Genomic DNA, 21,194 nt, shown 5'->3' on the forward strand with positions numbered 1-21,194 from the left:
TTTTGTGGTATGGTTTTGAATAATAAAGGGGGAGTAATATATTAAGTGATGTTCACAAAAAAAGAGGAGAAAAGGACCTTATTTAAGAGCAGAGATTTATCTGAGACATCCACATATATCAAAAGTGAAATATTACTGGCAAAACTTTATCATTATTGAAGATAAGCATACGATGATTTATCATAGAATTTTTATTTAGTACATTCTTATGTTTCATAATTTAAAAATTATATATAAATACATATAATGACATATATATATCTTTATGTTTGTGTGCATACATATGTATGTTCACAAACAAAAATATTTCTCTTTAGTTTCAGCCTACATATTATAGCATACATAATGCCACTCAAACTTATAATAGCATGTATACAGGATGATTAACAAGTTTATTTACTTTCTTCTTTTTTTCACACAGTATTTTCAACTGTTTTTTTATTACTTATTTATTGCTAATCACATTGTTCATGCAACGCCTCTATAAGTAATGGTCCCTTTGAATTGTTCTGTTATATTGACCTATATAGTGCCATTCTAAACCAGTCTTACAGGTTCTTGCCAGGACGTGCCTGAAGGGCATATAGAAAAGCTTTTGTATAATAAAAGTATTGAATGTCTCCAGCCCCTAATATACTGAGCACCCACCTAGTAAATAACAAAGATAACCACCAATCACTGGGCAGGATCTCAATGTCAGCCAATAAGAATATGGGGATGGAGTTATGCTAAACTCTTTTATTTTTGGTTCAGAAAGAGATTATGTAATTTTACCATTTGATTCTCAAAACTCAGGTACACTTTTTACTAATCAATTCATCATTTTTAAGTCATTAGATTTATTTCTCCACTTAGTAAAATGCCTGTGTAGTGAGGGGGCAGAAAGAAGTATTGTGGCTTGTGCTGTTTTTTTTCAACAGGAAAATGAGATTAGAATAATGTTTTTCATATTTATCTCGGGCATCAAAATTGATTGGGCATCTCTTGGCTCAGTTCTAAGTTAGGAGCTCAAGACATGCCTGAATTTTGCACAGAAAGCGGGACGTTTCTTCTCTGATCAGGTGTGTGTCTCTGTGTTTAAATGTTTCTAAGAACTATTATTCAATAAATGAGAGATTCTTGAGATTTGAACCTCAAGAAAATTTCTGAAAATATTTATGTAACAAAGTAATTCTAATTGTTTCTTGAGTGTTTGAATAGAATTACTGAAGGCAAAGGATGCTTATTACTTATGAAGTGTACTCTTACTTAATTCAATGAAAGATAATTAGGATAAACATTAAAGAATCAGAAGTTATAGTGTTGCTATAAGATGAAGTCTTGTCTGTAAACAAAACTATAAGAATGAATCTTTACATTTTAGAATAAAAAATTGAATTTCAATTTGAATTCTCACTTTTATGAATTTTGTGCTCTTATGCAAGGTACTTAGTTTATGGAACACACAACTTTACTTACAAAATAAAATAAATTATATCTGTTGCTTTCAACTATTACATTTTAACATAAAACATTTTATTTTACAATCTAATCACTATACATATTTATTAAATAGCTGTATTTTCTGAGAGCTCTGCTAGACAGTGTGAAATGTTACTGTACAAACAAATTTAAGATTACCTTTGTAAATGATATACTGAAAGCAATTATCACTAAATTAAATAAACAAGTATAACCTATGTGTGTTGTCACTCAATATCAGTGATGAAAACCGTGTTTTTTATTAAGTATCTTCATGTAGGCAAATTTTAAAACTCATTGTATATTTTTACCATTTTGTAACCAAGATAAAATTTGAAATTATTTGCCTGACTTTGTATTTTCTCATTTTCATTTGTTCCTTTTTAAATATATTCATGGAGGAAATTTCTCTGTATTCTATTTTCCAATCAAAGTATTTCATTGTACCACAAAGAAAGAAAACAAAAAAAAAAAAGTGATTTACTTTATTCAGTAGCAAATAATTTGGATTCATTTCTGTGGCAGATGAGAAGTCACAATTGTATGATGGGATTGGTCCGAGATCGGTGGGCTCATCGCCACGTGTGTATGTTCTTTCCACATAAATGTGTAGTTTGGCCTATGTATAATTTCAATATGCCCAGAATTTGATATTAGCATATCAGAAAAGTGATTTATTCAGATTGACTTATATTCACTTTATATTCATGGCATGTTATGTTAATGTTATATTTAAATCGAGTCTTTAAAAATTTGAAAGCTTGTTCCTCCTTTACTTTCTTAACTACCTAAAGTAAACTCTCCCAATCTGAGGCAGTCTGAAGCAGCGATAGAATCAGAATTGGGAGTTAGAAGAACTGAACTAATGACACTTTTACCAGTCTCTAGTTTTGAGATCTGGGTTAATACACCATATATGTACCTAAGTTTTTATTTTTATGTGAACTAGAGATATAAAACATGTGATATTTATCTCAGTGGATTTCTATGATACTCAAATAAAATGACATAGATTTTAAAGGGTTTCTTAAACAAAGTATGACACTAAAAGTATTATAAATTAGTGGTGGCATTATTTTAAATAAGTAATGCCATATTGGTCACTTCTAAAATTCAATTTCTTTATTCATAACATAATATTTGCATCATGCATACATTATATATTGTATGTATAACATTCTGTAATACATGTACAGCTTTAGTTTAATTTTACATCTCAAAGGTAATTAAGATTAACATTTCAGTTATAAAAGGCTTTTACATATTTAATACATTTACTGTTTCAAGAAGAGAGAAAAATGATTCTTTACTTGTTTTGTTCAGATGCAAGATTCTTTGTCTTTATCCTCAAGTTTTAAAATTGTTGAGGCTTGTTTTGTGTCCTATCATGTGGTCAATCTTTGAAAATGTTCCATGTACATTTGAAAAAAAATGTGTATTTAGCTTCTTTGGGATGGAGGGTTCTGTAAATATCAGTAAAGCCCAGTTTGTCTAGGGTATTGTTCAATGCCACAATATCTTTGTTGATGTTTTGTTTGGAAGATCTGTCCATTTTTGATAGCGGGGTGTTAAAATCCCCCACAATAATTGTGTTGCTGTCCATATCTTTCTTGAAGTCCTCTAAGATTTTCTTTATGTATTTAGGTGCTCCTATGTTGGGTGCATATATATTTACTATGTTTATGTTATCCTCAAGTTTTAGACTACACTATTTTATTCTTTGTGTGCCCTTCACTATGAAGAAAATTAGACACACTAACCTTTACTGTTTACTATGTGACTGATGTTGATACTAAGTGCATATTATTTTATTTCACTTTTAAGATGGCCATACCACAGTGTATTGACATCTTTTGTTCCTTCTTTTGTCCCTTTCTTTTTTTTATTTTTGTGCAATTTGTGAAGTTATTAAGTTAGTAAATGTGGCCCTATAAACTAAACACAATGTTTAATTCCCTAAGACCCTATCTTTTCTCTATACAGTCTTTATTTTAATTCATGGTTACAATGAACTTATTTTAATTGTCCATAAGATATTGCTAAGATATTTTGTTACAGAATAAATATAATTGTATATATATTATAAAGTGAAAAATATAGTAATGAAATAACATAAAACAAAATTAACTTGGTGATATAATTTAAAAGAAAAAGGGTAAAAATGGCAAGTTAAAGTTGAAAGTTGAAAATCACAGAAGCAGAAAAGTCATGACTCACGTTGGCTTGATTTGTGTTTCTCCAGAGATGAGGGAATCACACAATTACAAACTTAAACTTGGAAATCGTTCTACTTCTGTACCAGGACAAAAGAAAAGATCCACATTGGTCGCAAACACATCTGGGGGAAACCGTAAGTACTACATTCCACTCGCCATCTTCAGGTGAAATTGGAAACTCGGAGATCATCAGGGATAAACATTCAGTCTAATTTTGCCGTCATGAGAGAAGCAGAAGTGAGATTAAGTTTGATGTCACCTGGAATATGTGCAAAGTGAGAAGAAATTGTTGAATTGACGAGCTTTTCAGGCCCTAAAAGAGGTAGGATTATCATAGCAACGACAACAAAGACTGACGTTTCTAAGGTCTCACTGAACAGCAAGCTGTCAGGAGGCGCGAATAAACAGAATAGAAGGGAAATACACAACACCCGTCGGTGGCATGTCTTTAAACAGCACAGCAGCAGTGACTGGACTGTGATCACAGAAAGGCTACTGCACAGTGAAGAGGATTCGCTGTCTGTACTTGATCAAGAAAAATATGATAGAAGATGAAGCCTGAAAAAGATCACACAAAAAGGAAAATAACAGGCTACTGTCACCTATAAGTTTTGATTATATGTGAAAAAATAAATGATCATCAAATTGTCTCACTTTCAAGAGTTAATTATAGAAAATGCATCGGATGTAATAATCAAAGATTGCATATCATGTGTAAAGATTTTGGATAAAAATTTATAAATCCTTAGTTTAAAAGAACTTAATTTTCAAAGCCTCTAGAATATAAATACTGCTTTTAGATATATGCTCAAAAGCTATCATTATGATTTTTGACAAATGCTTACACTATTTTCATTGTAAGTAGAAAAAGGCAAGAAATTTTATTCTCATTATTGTTGGTTAATATTGATGATTTTGCTGGTACTAGCCAATGTGCATGACCAAGGAAAGAAAAAAAGCAAATGATCTGAAATTAGAATAAAATGCTGAAATTAATATTACTAGTAAAAACATATGACTTAAAATATTTTTAAAACCTCAAAACTTCCCCAACCCAAAAACTGACAAACAATAAGGAAATTTGATATGTGGACCTGATTAAAAATGAGATGTAAAAATCAACTGCCTACAATTTAAGTTAAAAACAAACTGACAGTAACCAGAGGGGAGGTGTGAGGGGATAAATAGAGGGGAAGGGGGGAAAGGTTTTCAAAACCATATATAAAGGCCACATGGACAAAACCAAAAGGAGTAGGATCAAGGACGGGAAGTGGGGATGACTGGGAATGGGGAGTGGTAGGGGGAAAATGGAGACAACTGTACTTGAACAAGACCAAAAAATGCAAAAAAAAAAAAAAAAAATCAACTGTCTACAAAATGAGAAAAAGGTGATAAAAGGAAAATGCCATATTTGTAAGACCAAAAATCAGACATTGACTTTTTACTTAAAAATAATGGAAATAAATTTATTACTTTAAAGTTGTACCAGTAAACATAAGACATCCATAATGGCAAAAGAAACCAATCGAGGATAAAAAACAATATTTTAAAGATGTAAATTATTTCTATATTTCTACATTTAATGGAATTCTGTTGAAAGACCAATGTATTTTATTTTATTTTAAATAGAGCAGGTTCTTGAAAAGCTGATTTTAAAGTTTTTTAGGCATAAGGAAGTGTAGAAAACTAAAATATTTTGGAATAGAAATGTAATATAATATTATGGGCACTGTAAGTACTCAAGTGTGTAGGAGGCTGCTCTGCATGGCATGGGCCCAACTCCCACTAAGAGATGCACAGGATCCATGCCCACGGATAGGTTCTCCCATGGGGAATCAGACCTGCAATGTACCTAGGCCGCTATGAGTCTTGTTTTTTGCTAAAACTCCCTCACCCTGAATTGAGGACATTTACTGCAAAGTAACTTCCTAAAATCTATGCTAACCCTTCCAAGGATGAGTGTAACCCGTTCAACCCGTTTGCCTTTTCATTTGCAAATATCCCTCTTCTGTGATGTGATTAGCGGCATTGGCTCCTTTGTTTTCTGTAAAAGGTAACCACCTAAAGTGAACCTGTGCATAGTAAATGAGGACCATCATGTAATGGGTGGAGAAACCCACAAAAGCCTGTCCTGGCAGAGGCTGTGGCTTTTGGTCCCCTTGAGAGAAAAGCCATGCTCACCCTTTTCCTCCACAGGACTCTGTAGTCCATGTGAAGGTCTCATTTCATCCATAATGATGTGGACACTGCGGGTCAGTGTCTGCATCAAAGTGTATCATAAAAGTTAGGATATTTTATATATCATTTGAATAGAAATCAGATTAAAGAATAAATGCAAACACATATAAGAATGCCCTGTATGCTAAAGGCAGTATTTCATATCAATGAGAACACTGATTTATTTGGCAGATAATATTAGAAAAATTCAATGACCATTTGGAAAAGAAAAAAATTATACATTTGAGTTTCTACCTCAGTTATTTCACACATGCACACACACAAATACCACATAGACCAAAATAAAAAAGGAAACCATGTAAGTTATGATAGAACATAGGTAATTTATTTTATAAACTCAGAATAGCAAAAGTAGTATTATTCATATTGAAGAAAGCATAATGGTTTTAACAAGTCAACCATTATCCATTTTAGCACCCCCAAAGTTTCATAAATAAAGTTAAAACAAAAGTGGTATCTGAGGTGAGTATTGGAAAACATGTGGCAAGAAAACTAATATTCTCTACCTAAGAAGTGGGAATAAAACCAATTACTTAATAAAAATAAGAGAAGTCTGAAGGAAATAAATGTAAATAATTTTACCACAGCAAAAGATGTTTATCTTCTGTTATTTATAACAAGAGAAATAAAGTTAAAATTTTAAAATAATATTTTTTACTAGATTCGTACACTTTTAATGATGAGAAAAATGTAAGGAAGAAGGCTTTTTTATATTTGGTAGTATATAAATAGGTATAGCCTTTTGGGACTGAAATTTTCAATCATTACAAAAATTTAAAAAGCAAATACTCTTTGACTCAGTATTTACCCTTTTGGGAATTTCTCCAAAAAGTTACTAAAAAATATGCACAGGCGTGCATAAAATGTTATTTATATTATTATAATAATAGCAAAAACAAAGAAACAATGTAAATATGCATTGGGAAAAAATTGAAAGTCTATTGATAATGGTATTTTGTCCATACAACAATGAAGCACAATCCAAGAAGCTATTTATAAAAATTTGACAACTTTACAAGACATGAAGAGAAAATTCACTAGGATATTTCTTAAGTAAAAATATGATAGAATATTTTATAGTTTCTTAAATATGTTCTTGAGAGGGGATTAAGAGGAACTCTTTGTATTTATTATCTTTTATCTGCATGGACATTTTTTAAAATGATAACTATGATTTATTCTAAAGGTGAACTGGGGAACTTGTAGAGAGGAATACGAGGTAATATTACATTTTATAGTCTTATTTTAAATCATTTACAAAGAACTTATTTTAACTGTTCTGAAAAAAAAAACAAATGAAGAAAAAGCACTGTTATTATCCCCACATAAAAACCGCTCTAACATTTACATTAAACATAGAAATTCCAGAAGCCTTTCATCTTTCTCTCATTTCTTTCACTCTTTTTTCTTTGACAGCATCTCCATTTGTTGTTGCCCGGTCGGTTGCTCTAGCTATGGGGATCCATTTCATTGTGATGGTGATGATATGCAGCACCATAATCATAATAAACTGTGAGTACAGAGTGGATTTCACTGTTGATCTAACAATTGCAATGTATTACTTTGATGAACATTCAGAAGCACACAGCATTAACTAGCAATATCAAGGAAAATATAATGTTTCCTTATATTTTACCTACTACTTTAGAAACTTGTCAACTATTTTTATTTTTGTTTGGACTCTGTTGCAGCTATACAAACCTTCTAATGATTATGATTATTTTAATAGCATTATCCAATGAAGCAGCTCCAATTTCTTTGAATGGTAAGAGAAAGTTTTCTGATATTATAATTATTTTCATTTTTTAACTTATAGACACTATTACAAATATCCTCCATCCTCCTACTTTTCCCCTTCGATCAGCCCTACCCCAGGAATCATTCTCTATGTCCAAGGGCAATGCATATGCACATATATGTTCCTTGGTTACTCTCTTCTACTCCTCCTATGCGCCACACCTCAAAGCACAAATTGCATGTATCTGTGTATATGGAGTTTAAGCATATATCAATGCTTGATACCAAGAAAGTATGTAGGACAGATCGTATATCATAGAAATGTATATTTGGAACCTATATAATTTATTAACCAATGTCACTTCAATACATTTAATAAAAAATAAAGTCTATAGAAAGACAATTCTTATCTGCAATTCACTATAGCTTTTTAAAAATTTTATTATATTTTTTACAATGAGGGAATACTGGTAAAAAAGTAGAGAACAGTTAATTGGCATATCTATCAATTTATCTGTCTATAAGTAAGTACAGTTAGGTCATTGGGTGTGGCAATAATGTTTTAATATCTGGAATTTTAAAGTTAGAATTAAAAAACTTATATAACCTGTCTATTTAAAAAATCTACTTAATACTCAGACATGTGGAAAATTAATATATTGTTCCTTTCTAGAAACTTATTGTGGTCCGTGTCCTCAAAACTGGATATGTTACAGAAACAACTGCTACCAATTTTTTAGTGAGAAAAAAAGCTGGCTTCAGAGCCAAGCTTCTTGTATGTCTCACAATTCCAGTCTCCTGAAGATATATAGCAAAGAAGAGCAGGTTAAGTATTGTTTTAATCCATCTTCCTATTTTTAGTCCTAACATATTTGGAAATTCTCTGGAATATGAACATGAAATATCACTTAGAGACACCAGGCTAAGATATATCCACCCAAAATCCTTCTGCATTAAAAAATAACAAAGCAGTAAAAATAAGAAAAGACAAAAACTGCAGGAATTATATGTGTGTTGTTTAAGTTAGAATTATGCCAGAGGACAGAATGCATTTTGCAAAGTTTTGGGAAAATGATTAAATGATTATGGTTTTGTCTGTAGTAAAATTCTGAGAACTAACTTTATTTGTGATTTCAAACAGGATTTCCTTAAACTGGTGAAGTCCTACCATTGGATGGGACTCATACAAAATCCAGCAAATGGATCCTGGCAGTGGGAAGATGGCTCCATTTTCTCTCCCAGTCAGTAAGTCTCTACCAAGAGGTGTTTCCTTGTGGATCTGTCTCTAAGCTATTCCTAGGATCACATAGCTATCACATTTTCCTTCACACGGTCCCAGGTCATTCCCATATGAAAATAGGGTCAACCAAAAACTCTGAGGGACTAGATTCAGTACCATGTGGAGCAGAATAGCAAATACCTATAATATTGAGTTCCATTATTGATTGCTATGTGCTAAGTACTGTGCAAGATTGGTCTAATACCATGCTTATGGTACTGATGAGGAGTCTAAAGCAGAGAGATTAAGAGTCACATTCATTCTTTTATGATGTTATTACCAGAGTTGTTGAGATATAATTGGCATCCAATAAAGTGCACATTTTTAAAGTGTACAATTGTGATAAATTTTGACAAATGGATTAATCAAAAAAACCATTAATACTGTCAGGATAATTAGCATATTTATCACCTGTAAAATGTTCTCTTTGCACCTTTATAAGACCGCCTTCATGTCATTCTCCCTACCTCTTTCTGACTCCAGGAAACTAATCTGCTTTCTGTCACTATAGATTAATTTGTAATTACAGAAAAACATAAATGGACTTCGACAGTATGTACTGTTTTCATGTCTGGCTTTTTTACTCAGGATATTATTTTGAGATTAGCCACCTCATAACATGTTTAAAGACCTTATTTCTTTTTATGCCTGAGAGCTTTTCCATCTATAGGTGTTGCTTAATATGTTTATTCTTTCACATAATGATGGATATTTGGGTAGTTTCCAGTATGGGATTATGAAAAATAAAGCTACTTTAGAAGTCTTCTGGTCAAAATGGTGGCAGAGTAAAATGTGGTACTCATATACTCCAACAACCAAATCAAAATTACAACTAAACTATAAAACAACCATTATTTAGAATCACTAAAATTTGTCTGAATGGAAGTCTTATGACTAGAGATTTAAAGAAGCCACATCCAGGCTGTAAGAGGGGTAAAACACAGAATGGGCTGATCCCACACTTGTGACTATCAGATAAACACTGGAGAGATATCTCAGCTGTGGAGGTTCCCCCTGAGGAGCTAAGGGTCCCAGCCCCACACCGGGGATTTTCTGATCCAACTTTTTCGTGCCAGGAAGAGAAGTCCACAAAACTTCTGGCTCTAAAAACCAGTGGAGTTTGTGGTTGAGACAAGGGGTTGCATGATTACCAGGGCTTCCTCTTACAGGGCCCATCCATGGAATTATTCTGACTCACTCCCTCTGAGCACCTGTGCTGGGGCAGAAGCTTGAAAGACACCAGAGACATACAGGGAGGAACCAAAATGTCTGGCATTGGGAGAGCTTGAGGACACACACCTTTCTCCCAGACAGAAGTGCTGGCAGAGGCCTTTGCTTCCTTGCTGAGCTGTTCCCTGAGCAGAGCCAGCAGCCAGGCACCATATCTGAGTCTCCATCAACCTGGATCACACTGTTTGCCCTGCCCTGGTGATTCCCTGAGACTCCTCTCCAACAAACTTCCACACCCACCAAAGCTGTTTCCAGTGGTTTTTTTCCAAATGAAGGACCTGTCTTGGCCCATGCTTTTGACTTTCCTAAAATCTCTCAGGGACTTTGCAAAAATCTCTAAAACAAGCAGCATCTGGCTTCAGCATAACCTGTAACTCTTGCTAAGTGGCTCCAGGATGGGTATTAGTGGCAGCTGGCCTTGGTTCACAGCATGGGATTTGTTGTTCACCTCTAAGCCCAGCACAAGTAGCATGTGATTTATAATACAATGCATTTTTATGTTTATAATCAGAGTTAGCTACATGTTGCTAATCTGTAAATTAGGAAAGTCTAGGTGTAGTCTTTAAATCTCCTGAGATAATATTATTTCATTACCTATATTTAAATAAATATTATTCATTTTTTATCCTTCTGCATTAATGAAGTCATAAATGTAATTTGTCCTTCTCTCTAATCTAGACTAACATTGGTTGAAATGGAGAATGGAACCTGTGTGGTTTACGGATCCAATTTTAAAGGTTACACAGAAAACTGTTCGACTCCAAACACATACATCTGCATGCATGGGACTGTGTGATGACTTTATTGTTCATAAAATATAAAGGATCCAAAAACAAAAATGCCATTCTCTGAGTGTTTATCATGAAGAAAACATCCAGAAGAAAATTCCACCAATATTTATAATTTTTTTCACCTGACATGCCACAAACCATAATCAGCTGCAAGCAAAGGCTAACAATTAAAGACTTTATCTTCTATAACATGTTTTGTATAATTTTTAATTTATTAAGTGATGAACAAATTAATTCTTAAGTTTAATAAACTGTTGATAATACCTATGGTTGAACTATAGTTTTATTAAACATTCACAAATACTAAACTAATAAGGCTTTTAAAACTTTTCAAACAATGCATTTGAAAATTAAATATGCTTAGAGGTGGGTAAAATATATGAGGATTCATTACATTTGCTAGTTTTAAAAATTTTCTAAAGTTGAGAAATCAACAAAAACACCCTCAACTTTCAAACGCCACTACTAATTTTCTACAGTACATGAGAAATTTTGCAGAAATTAAGTTGTTCCTTATAATAAGAACCTGGCACTGACTGCTACAAAAAAAAAAAAAAAAGGAAATAAGAATTGAGTTTAGGGAGGCCTTACGAGACTTCTGGGGAAGAAATGGAATCTGAGTTAAAGTCTGTAGAATGAGTAGAAATTTGGGCAAATCATTAGGATAACAGCACCCTTGGCAATTGGAATAATACTTGCATACAAGCAGCAGCTGGGGGAGTCTCCCATGACCGCTTCAGAGTCATGAACAGTGCTTAGGTCCTCTTGATCTTTACAACCATTTCCAACCCTAACCCTAACCCTCATTTTCCAGATTTGTGAAGAAGCTCATTCTCTCCAGGTCATTGTATTCTCTGCCCCCTGTGGGTCATATGTTATTATAATGACACAGAGAAAAGACTCCAGAGAAATACCCAAAACTTGTGTTCCATGTTGTTGGGGACCACTCTGCCTGGTCTCAGGAGGCCGTAACTCCCCGTGACTTAGGCTGAGTGAAAGACCTCCAGACCAGGAGCCACTGAAGGAGAAAAAACTTATTTCCCTGGCTTGAACGGCAATCAGTGATGGGTAACAATTCTCTTGGATAGAGAATGAATATAAGACAGACACGTTTACGAAGGAATGACAGGGACAAGACTCATGGGGCTGTGGAAATCAAGGGATGATCGGACATCAACCCCTGTCCCCTTTGGCTTTATCAAAGCCTGAATCTTTGCTCTTGGGTGTGAGAAATCTGAGTCTCCTGGCTGTCTTTGTCTTCTGAGACCTACAGGGGTGAAACAGCCCAGACCAGAAATGGCAGACCCCTGGGGTAATCAGGCCTGGGACATAGAATATGCAAGATCCTGTGAGATCTGTTTGCTGGAGGATGTTATTATCTTGGAATTTAAAAACACAGGCAGGAAACTTTTAGAACCTGTATCTCTTTCATATGTTAAAGACCACAAACCTTGCCCAGATTCTCAGCGGGAGTTCTGTCCCCACCTTTGTAAATTGCCTACATCTTTTGATCTTTTCTGCCAGACTGTGAATCCACAAACTAAGTCTGTTTTCTCAATAAAAATCTGCTTGGGTATGGACACGAGGCACTCCCTATGTGAGGAGTGGCCATTCTGTCCCAATTCTTCCACAGGACCTGGTTGTCTCTGTGTATGTTTTAGCATGTTTCAACGAACATCCGCAGCCGAGATGGACACTGCAGGCCGGTATCCTCTACACCATGTAAAGCCACATATAGTGACTCAATTTATTTAAAGCTTTGAAGTATTTGGTGGACTTAAAATGTGAATTATTATTGTTTAGGTTCCTGTTAAAGATGAGATCATATGGTATTTGTCTTTCACAGCCTGGCTTATTTCGCTTAGCATAATGCTTTCCAGTTGCATCCATGCTGTTGCAAAGGGTAGGGCTCCTTCTTTCTTTCTGCTTTAACAGGAACCTAAACAACAAAACAAAGAAACAAGCAAAATACAACCAAAGACACTGAAATAGAGAATGGACTGACAGTGTTCAGAGGGGAGAAGAGAGGGAATTTCAGGGGAAAAGGGGAAGGGTTTACAGGAACAAGTATAAAGGACACATGGATAAAAACTAGGGGCAGGTGGAAATGGGAGGGAAGAGGGAAGGGCTGGGTGGGTGGGTTGGGATGGGGGTAAAAGATAGAAAATTGTACTGCAACAACAATTAATATAAAATAAAATAAAATAAAATAAAATAAAATAAAATAAAATAAAATAAAATATAAAATAAAAAATAAATTTAAAAAATGTGAATCATTAGACATTTTCTAGGTTACCACTCCAGTTTCATTAGTTTTCATTAGTCTGTTCAGATGATCTGTTTCTTCTTGATTCAGTTTTGGGAGATTGTATGTTTACAGAAATTTATCCATTTCTTCCACCAGTTAAATTTAAACTTCAGTCATTATGAATTTATGAAATATTTTACTTCTTATGCTTTCTTAATTTTTCTTTTCATCTTTACCCTTTTTTATATCATGTAACTAACTACTAGTCATATATTTGAGTCCTGCTTGTTTATTATGCTTAAATTTAATTCATGGCTTATTTACTACCAAATCTTAAGTGAGATTTAATATTTTAAAGATACATATTTTTAGGTAAATAAATTTTTTCTTAAAGTGAAGAAATTATCCTGCAAAATTTTCAATATTTCCTCTTTTTTCTTCTTCAACTAAATTTATTGGGGTGAAATTGGTTAATAAAATTATACATTTTTCAAGTGCACAGTTCTATAATACATTATCTGGACATTGCATTGTAAGTCCAAAACTCAAAGTCAAACCATGCTCTGTCACATATCCGACCCTCTTTACCCTTTACTACCCCCTCCCTCTTGCTTCTGGTAATCACCATATTGTTTTCTACGTCTACAAATTTTTGTTGTTTGTTCATGTATTGTTTTCAGTTTTATATCCCACATAAGAATGATTCAATCTCCAGATAGTGTTTTCTTACATACACAAAAACCACATTCTTTGCAATTACCATTAAAAAACTGACCATCTTGTACATGTTTGCAATGATTAGAGGCAGTGTCAGCTTTTTTTAATTGGACCCTAGAAGAGAAAGGAATTTTCATTTGAAATTAATTTATTTCACATATTAATTCCATTATTAAAAGTCACTATGCATTATTAAAATATAAAGAAACATACATTTCTTTGACAGTATTATTAGTATATAAATAATAAAAAACATTTTTTCCATTTAACTGTTATAGAACGATAATGGCAGAGTAAAGAACTCCAAAACATTGCTTCACTAAACCAAGGATAAAGCTGACAAAAAACACCTGATTCAAACTGTTCAGAAATCTGGAATCTAATGAAAAAACTTCAGCAACAAGAGCTTTTTAATGAAGAATAAAGCCTCTCAGTTTTTGTAAGACAGCATTTGTTTTATTTTTATTTTTTAAACAATTTTTGTTGTTGTTCAAGTACAAAAGGCAGAATTTTCTGCCTTTTTCTCCCACCTCTCCCCACCACCCCAGCCCTCCTTCCTTCCCTGTTTTCACCTTCCCCACCTTGTTATTGTCCATATGTTCTCTATCATTGTTCCTGCAAACCCTCCACCCATTTCCCTTATAATCCCCTACCTTCTCCCCTCTGCTCACTGTCAACCTGTTCTCAATTTCAGTGTCTTTGGTTATATTCTGCTTGCTTTTTTTGTTTTGCTAATTAGGCTCCTGTTAAAGGTGAGATCATATGGTATTTGTCTCTTACCACCTGGCTTACTTCACTTAGCATAATGCTCCCCAGTTCCATCCATGCTATTGCAAAGGGTAGGAGCTCCTTTCTTTCTGTTGTATAGAATTCCATTGTTTAAATGTACCACAGTTTTTTGGTCCACTCATTTACTGATGGGCACTTAGGTTGCTTCTAGCACTTGGCTATTATAAATTGTGTTGCTATGAACACTGGGGTACATAGATTTTTTTGAATTGGTGTTTCAGGATTCTTAGGGTATATTTCCATCAGTGGAATCACTGGGTCAAAAAGGCAGTTCCATTTTTAGTTTTCTGAGGAAATTCCATACTATTTTCCACAGTGGCTGCACCAGTCTGCATTCTAACCAACAGTGCACTAGGGGTTCCCTTTTCTCTTCATCCTCTCCAACACTTATTTGTTGATTTGTTAATGATGGCCATTCTTACTATGTGAAGTGGTATCTCATTGTGGTTTTAATTTGCATCGCTCTGATGGCTAGTGATGTTGAGCATCCTTTCATATGCCTATGGGCCCTCTGTATGTCCTCCTTGGAGAAGTGTCTGTTCAAGTCCTGTGCCTATTTTTTAATTGGATTGTTTGTCTTCCTGGTGTTGAGTTGCACATTTCTTAAGCCAGGAATGAACCTTGTGTATTGGTGGAATTATATTTTGTGTTTATTCTTAAATATTTACCTCAATTGTCATTATATAGAGTTTTTCATTCATTGTCTTCTAATTGCTTTCATTTGTGGAAATCTGAATCTTGAAAAAGTTTCAGATTTAACAGAGAATTTGCTTTTAATTTCACAAGGGTTATAACAACAGAACCTCAACGAAGGAGATATAATTTTAGCTCACTGTGGAAGGTCTGAGATATTCTTTGTTCATAGGATGATCATTATGATAAAACAAATTGTGTTAACCAATCACTACACACAACAACTTAACCTGAATTTTTCATCTTAAAACAAACAAAAAATCACTTATTATATTACACAGTTTCTTAATTATGAATTCAGGAGCAGCTGAGTGAGGTTCTTCTGGTTCACAGTCTGTTGTGAGGTTGCTGGGATAATGCAGCCTGGGTTTTATTTATCCAAAGGCTTGACCCTGGCTGAAAAAACTGCTTCCAGGAAGGCTCGCTTACATGGCTGTCAGCAAAAGGCTTCATTTTCTTGCTGATTATTCACAGAAGTCCTCAATTCCTCCCCGCATGGTCTTCTCCAATGGGTTTTCCATGACATGGTAGCTGGCTTCTCTCAACTCAAGTGATAGGAGAGAGTTCAAGGCATAATCCACAAGGTCTTTTATGACCTAGCCTCAAAAGTGATATACATGACTTCTGCTACATTCCATTGGTAACACTGACCAACCTGAACACAATGCATTTCTTTTTATCATAAAGGTTGAATTCCATGAGACAAGGATCATCAGGAACATGTAAGAACCAAACTAGGGGGTCTAAACTTTAGCCCCACATAATTTATGTCTTTCCCACATGCAAAAATGTACACCTCTAAAATCTCATCCCATGACTCCAGCAGTTCAAAGCCTAGAAGTTCATCATGACCACATACAGATGTGAATGAGACTCATTGCATGTAGTTCCTTAACTTTAGCTCCTGAGGTACACTTTCTTTCAATCTGTAGACCTGTGAAACTAACACTAGATTTTCTTCCCCCATACACCCAATATCCAAAGGAGGATAAACTCCCTAGACACTCTAATCCAAATGTTTTGTGAAGGATGAAGGGGAGAGAAGCATAAAAGTGTCACTAACTTATAGAATTCTGAAATCCTGTTGAACAAATAATGGGACTTACTTGATCACCACTCAGTCTTACTTTGGTCCTAAAGGAACTCTCCACAATTCTTGGGTCACCCTTTAGGGTCTTGGTTCTGTCCTCTGAATTATTCTTCCCTTTTCATAAAAGGTAGCATTTGTTTGTAACTTCTTAGACTTTATAGTGTATTTCCTGCTTACAAATATTTTGGGGCACCAAAATTCTCATTAATGTGTGTTTGATGTATGTATACATTTGTATATATGTATGTGTATGTATGTATGTATGTATTTTTACTGTCTGGGTTTTTTTTTTCAGATCAAGCTAGTTGTGCTTCTGCTGACATATTTTTTTTTAAATTTAGAGTCTTTGGAAATCTTACTGGGTTCACTCCATTCACAAAAGCCACAACACATTAATCTTTGTGAGCTTCTCTTCTGGTAAGAAGCCCATGGGAAAATGCACACAAGCTTGCTAGCAACCTTGTGGCTCAGCCACGATAATCCATGAAGTACACCCTTTATAGGTCCTTTGACTGAACTGAGGCACCAGCTGTGCTCTTCCTGTAACCTTAGTGGAGAATTCTACAGTCACACTCACAGCTTTTTTTTTGGACCATGCTTTCCTGACAGCACCCTAGAATTGATCTTTGCTCAGAATTCATTTCTTAATTTTAACATTTTTTGACATTTCAAAAAGCTGGGATCTTCACAACCAGTAATCTTTGGCTCTATTTTTTTTTCTAAAGTCCTCCCATTAGCTACTGTCTCCTATGGCACTGCATAATAAGCAGCAGGAAGAAACCAAGCAGCATCTTCAATGCTCCAGCTGGAAATAACTTTAGCCAGTTTACCTAATTCATTAGGTGCATTTTCTACTTCTCACATTACTCCAGAAAACAGAGTTGCTAAACTTTCTGTTACTAAATAGAAAGAATTCCCCTTACTCCAGTTTCCAATAGCATGTTTCTCACACGCCTATGTCCTCTCACTGGAAGTCTTCGGTCTTTGCAGGACTGCCTCATTTCATTCATGGCATGATTAACGGACTCATGCATTTTAGTGGGTTTTTTTCTTTATGGCACTTCTTCCCTTCTGCGTACCAAAATCTGTATATCTTTACTTTCTAGTTTGGGGAGGGTTCTTTATTTTATTTAAGTTATTGAATTTATTGGGTTGACATTGGTTAATAAAATTATACAAGTTTCAGGGGTACAATTGTATAATACATCATCTGTATATTGTATCGTGTATTTACCACCCCAAGTCTCCTTCCATCATCACTTATTCCCCTTTACTCCCTTCTAGCTTCCCCTACACCCCTTTCTTTCTGGTAATCACTGTATGTTGTCTTGTCTGTGAAGGGGGTTTTGTTTGGTTTTTGTGGGGTTTTTTGCTTAGTTCCTTCACCTTTTTCACCCAACTTCTTCCTCCCCTCCAACAGCTGTCAGTCTGTTCTCTGTATCTATGAGCCTGTTTCTATTTTGTTTGTTAATTCATTTTGGTCATTAGATTCCACATGTAAGTGAAATCATGTAGTATTTGTCTTTCTCTGACTGGCTTATTCCACTTAGCATAATACTTTGTTATTATGTCATGCAACGTTATTATGGTATTGTTATGCAATGCATTATTCCAACACTTAGCAACTTGAAGGAATAAACAGTTAATACATCATACAGTCTTTGAAGGTTAGGAATTCTTGAACAATGTAGCAGGCTGAATCTGGCTCAGGGTCTCTCGTGAGTTTTCTGTCAAGTTGTCAACTAAGCCTATGTAGTCACCTAGGACTGGCCTAGGCCTGGAGAGTCAGAAGGCTCTCAAGGGAGAAGAAGGATTAGTGGGCAGCTGTTGTAAGTACTACATTTCCTTGTCAGCTATATCTTTGAAGTTTTAGCTCCTCGTCACACAGTCCTTTCAACAGGGCTGCTCGTGGCTTTCCCCAGAGCAAGTAATTGGGAAGGGAGAAAAGAAGATGAAGCCATACTGTCTCATGATGTAGACTCAGAAGTGGCACAGTGTCATTTCCACTGTATTTCTTTCACTTGTCACATGGTTCAACCCTGGCACAATGTGGGAGAAAATTATACAAAGGTTTGCACACTGGGATGTGGGGATTGTTAGCAGACAGCTTGCAGTTTGGCTATAACACACACTTTATAACAGGGGTGTCCAACTCATTTTCACCAGGGGCCACACCAGCCTCATGATTGCCTTCAAAGGGCTGAAATAATTTTAGGACTGTATAAATGTAACTAGTCCTTAAATGTCAAGGAGTTGAAATTACATTCGGCCCTTTGAAGGCAACCATGAGGCTGATGTGGCCCCTGGTGAAAATGAGTTTGACACCCCTGCCTTACAGATTTTCACCTTTTATACTGAAACAGATTATAGTATAAAGCATACCTCTCTTGTACAACAAAATTTAGAAGTTCATTTACAACTAGTGTGACATAACCTAGAAAAGAATAAGGCAATGTGGAGGGGAGGGTTGATGCTATATTAGCATTTCAGACACTTTGACAGGGGCTGGCAAACTGTGACCTGTGAACCAAATGTGTCCCACCATCTCTCTGTGTTTGTAAACAAAGCTCTACTGTAACACAGCCATTTCACTGATTTTCCTACAGTCTATGTCTTCTTTTAAACTACTATGGCAGAGTTGAGTAGTTTCAACAGAGTGGCCCACAACATTGAAAATATTTGCTGCTCAGTTATTTAGAGAAAGCTTTCCAACACTGTACTATGATCTAAAAAGAAACCATTTTAGAGGTCAACAATTACAGAAATGAAAATGAGAGTTTAAATATTCCAAAGATTTTCAGGTTTAGATAATTGTTTTAAATAAGGCTCCAATTAACATATTTATGTAAAGCTTTAATAAAATCACACAATATGAAGAGGCAGGAGAAAGAGAATTCAAATGAGCAGTTATTCTGGGATGAAAAAATATCCAGTAACCAGCTCCCAAAGTATCTCTATGTGCATAAAGACATGGTTCATCTCGGATGAAGCTGCTGATACTTGGTTTCAGGAGAACTCAGGCAGAACTTTCCCACAGATCTGGTCACACAGAAATGGGATTCTAACTCATTATTTCAAGTGTAAGTTATCAATTAAAAAATTGGCCCTAGGTTCCACTCAATAATTTTGAACTTTAAAGAACTTACCATAAATAGTTAGTTAGTTAGTTAGTTAGTTAGTTAGTTACTGCCTTCATCATGGCCAAGAGTGAAAAACTGACTCCTGATCCCTGACCAAACGTGGCTGGGCTCCCTGCTGCAGCAAAGGTTGCCGGTTTGATTCTGGTCAGGGCACAGGGCTGGGCTGTGGCCCAGTCCCCAGCTGGGGCATGTGTGAGAGGCACTGATCAATGTGTCTCTAGCATATTGATGCTTCTCTCCCTCTCTTTTCCCCTCCTCCTCTCTCTGTAAATCAATAAAATCTTTAAAGGAACTGACTCACAAGCCTATCCTGAAATAAGCAAAGGGCTGTCTCAGTGCAACTGTAAAATAAATCTATTTTTCAAGCAAACTTAGAAGTCACTAATGGAGGAACTAAAAATTAATATGCAGTGTTTAAATTTAATAAACTATAAAGTAGCAGTGACAACATATTTTAGGGGTATGTTGGTATAGTAGGCAAATCTCTAAGATGACCACTCAAATTCCCATGCCCTAGTACATACCTATACCATCCTCTCCCCTTAAATTTGAATAGGGTTTATGAACACAGTATGATATTACATCCTGAATAGTGGCAAAAACTAGGCTGCTTTTAGAGGCAATTAAAATCCCAAGGGAATTCTGGTCAAGATGTCAGCGTAGGTAAACATGGCTTGCCTCCTCACACAACTGTTTCAGAAACAAGCTGCCCTTCCCAGGGTATTTTGTTCTGTGGTTCTTCTTTGCCCAGCACTGTATTAGGAACTGTGGCTCTCAATGCCAGAGTTTGGTAAAAAGGAAAAGAATTATTTAATTAAGAGTTATACAGGTTTAAAGTAATGGGGGAATTCTGCTGTTAAATCTCACTCCCTTTAGAAATGAAGATGGACCCACAAACACACATTCCTGCCATCCCCCCCTTTGCCCAGTCAGGCCAGTCTCAGAGCATGCCAGTCAGAAGTACCGGCTTCCAGAAGACAAAAAACAGAAGTCCACAGCTCACTTCTCCTGGTTCCTCCCAGTAATCTGTGCTCTGCTGGGCAGGTCTCTGTGGTTCCAAAACCATCAACTGTGTCGCTGAGATCTCCAGTTCTTAATCCCAAACCACATGGCACCTGGCACCTCCTTAAGGCCCGCTGGCAAGAGTCCTTTCACCCCTTATTGACTTACATGGTCCCACAAGGGTCCCACATTTTCTCCTGTTATCCCCATCCTACATGGGGGCCCACTTTTTTGTTTAAATCTCAGATATCCTCCTCCATAGCCCCATTTCTGACTCCTCCCACAATCAGCTACACCTACTAGCACTCCTGCATTTTTCTGCCTTCCTTGGCTGCCATAGGTAGTCTGGGGAGGCATGGCCCCTGGCATGGAGCAAACCATCTCCAAGCTCTTGCACAGGCACTGTAATGGTGGGGAAGCTTCCTCCCAGCTGTATCACAGTTCAAAGTCACACACATCTCCCTGGCTCCACGCAGGCAGAGGTTTTAAATGTTATTAAAACACTGGCCAAGTTCTTCAGATGCATCCCATTATACAACCACATCAAAATTACAACTAAATTA

At 35.5% G+C, this 21,194-nt stretch overlaps 1 protein-coding gene across 2 annotated transcripts; it reads left to right on the plus strand.

The window, feature by feature from the left end:
- The first annotated feature begins 773 nt into the window (after window positions 1-773).
- LOC114513878 (NKG2-D type II integral membrane protein-like) lies at window positions 774-11,215 on the plus strand. Of its 2 annotated transcripts, XM_028533226.2 has the most exons (7): window positions 774-1,061; window positions 3,704-3,811; window positions 7,332-7,427; window positions 7,645-7,680; window positions 8,326-8,477; window positions 8,794-8,897; window positions 10,840-11,215. In XM_028533226.2, the coding sequence occupies exons 2-7, from the start codon at window positions 3,706-3,708 to the stop codon at window positions 10,955-10,957; spliced, it is 612 nt and encodes a 203-aa protein (XP_028389027.2). In that variant the 5' UTR covers window positions 774-1,061; window positions 3,704-3,705; the 3' UTR covers window positions 10,958-11,215. The 2 variants fall into 2 exon arrangements, with proteins under 2 accessions (XP_028389027.2, XP_035875237.1); XM_036019344.1 differs by lacking the exons at window positions 774-1,061; window positions 3,704-3,811 and having other exon boundaries at window positions 6,643-7,427.
- Window positions 11,216-21,194: the final 9,979 nt, after the last annotated feature.

This window comes from Phyllostomus discolor, chromosome 2 (genome assembly GCF_004126475.2).
Source record: "Phyllostomus discolor isolate MPI-MPIP mPhyDis1 chromosome 2, mPhyDis1.pri.v3, whole genome shotgun sequence".
In the NCBI taxonomy this organism is placed as follows: domain Eukaryota; kingdom Metazoa; phylum Chordata; class Mammalia; order Chiroptera; family Phyllostomidae; genus Phyllostomus; species Phyllostomus discolor.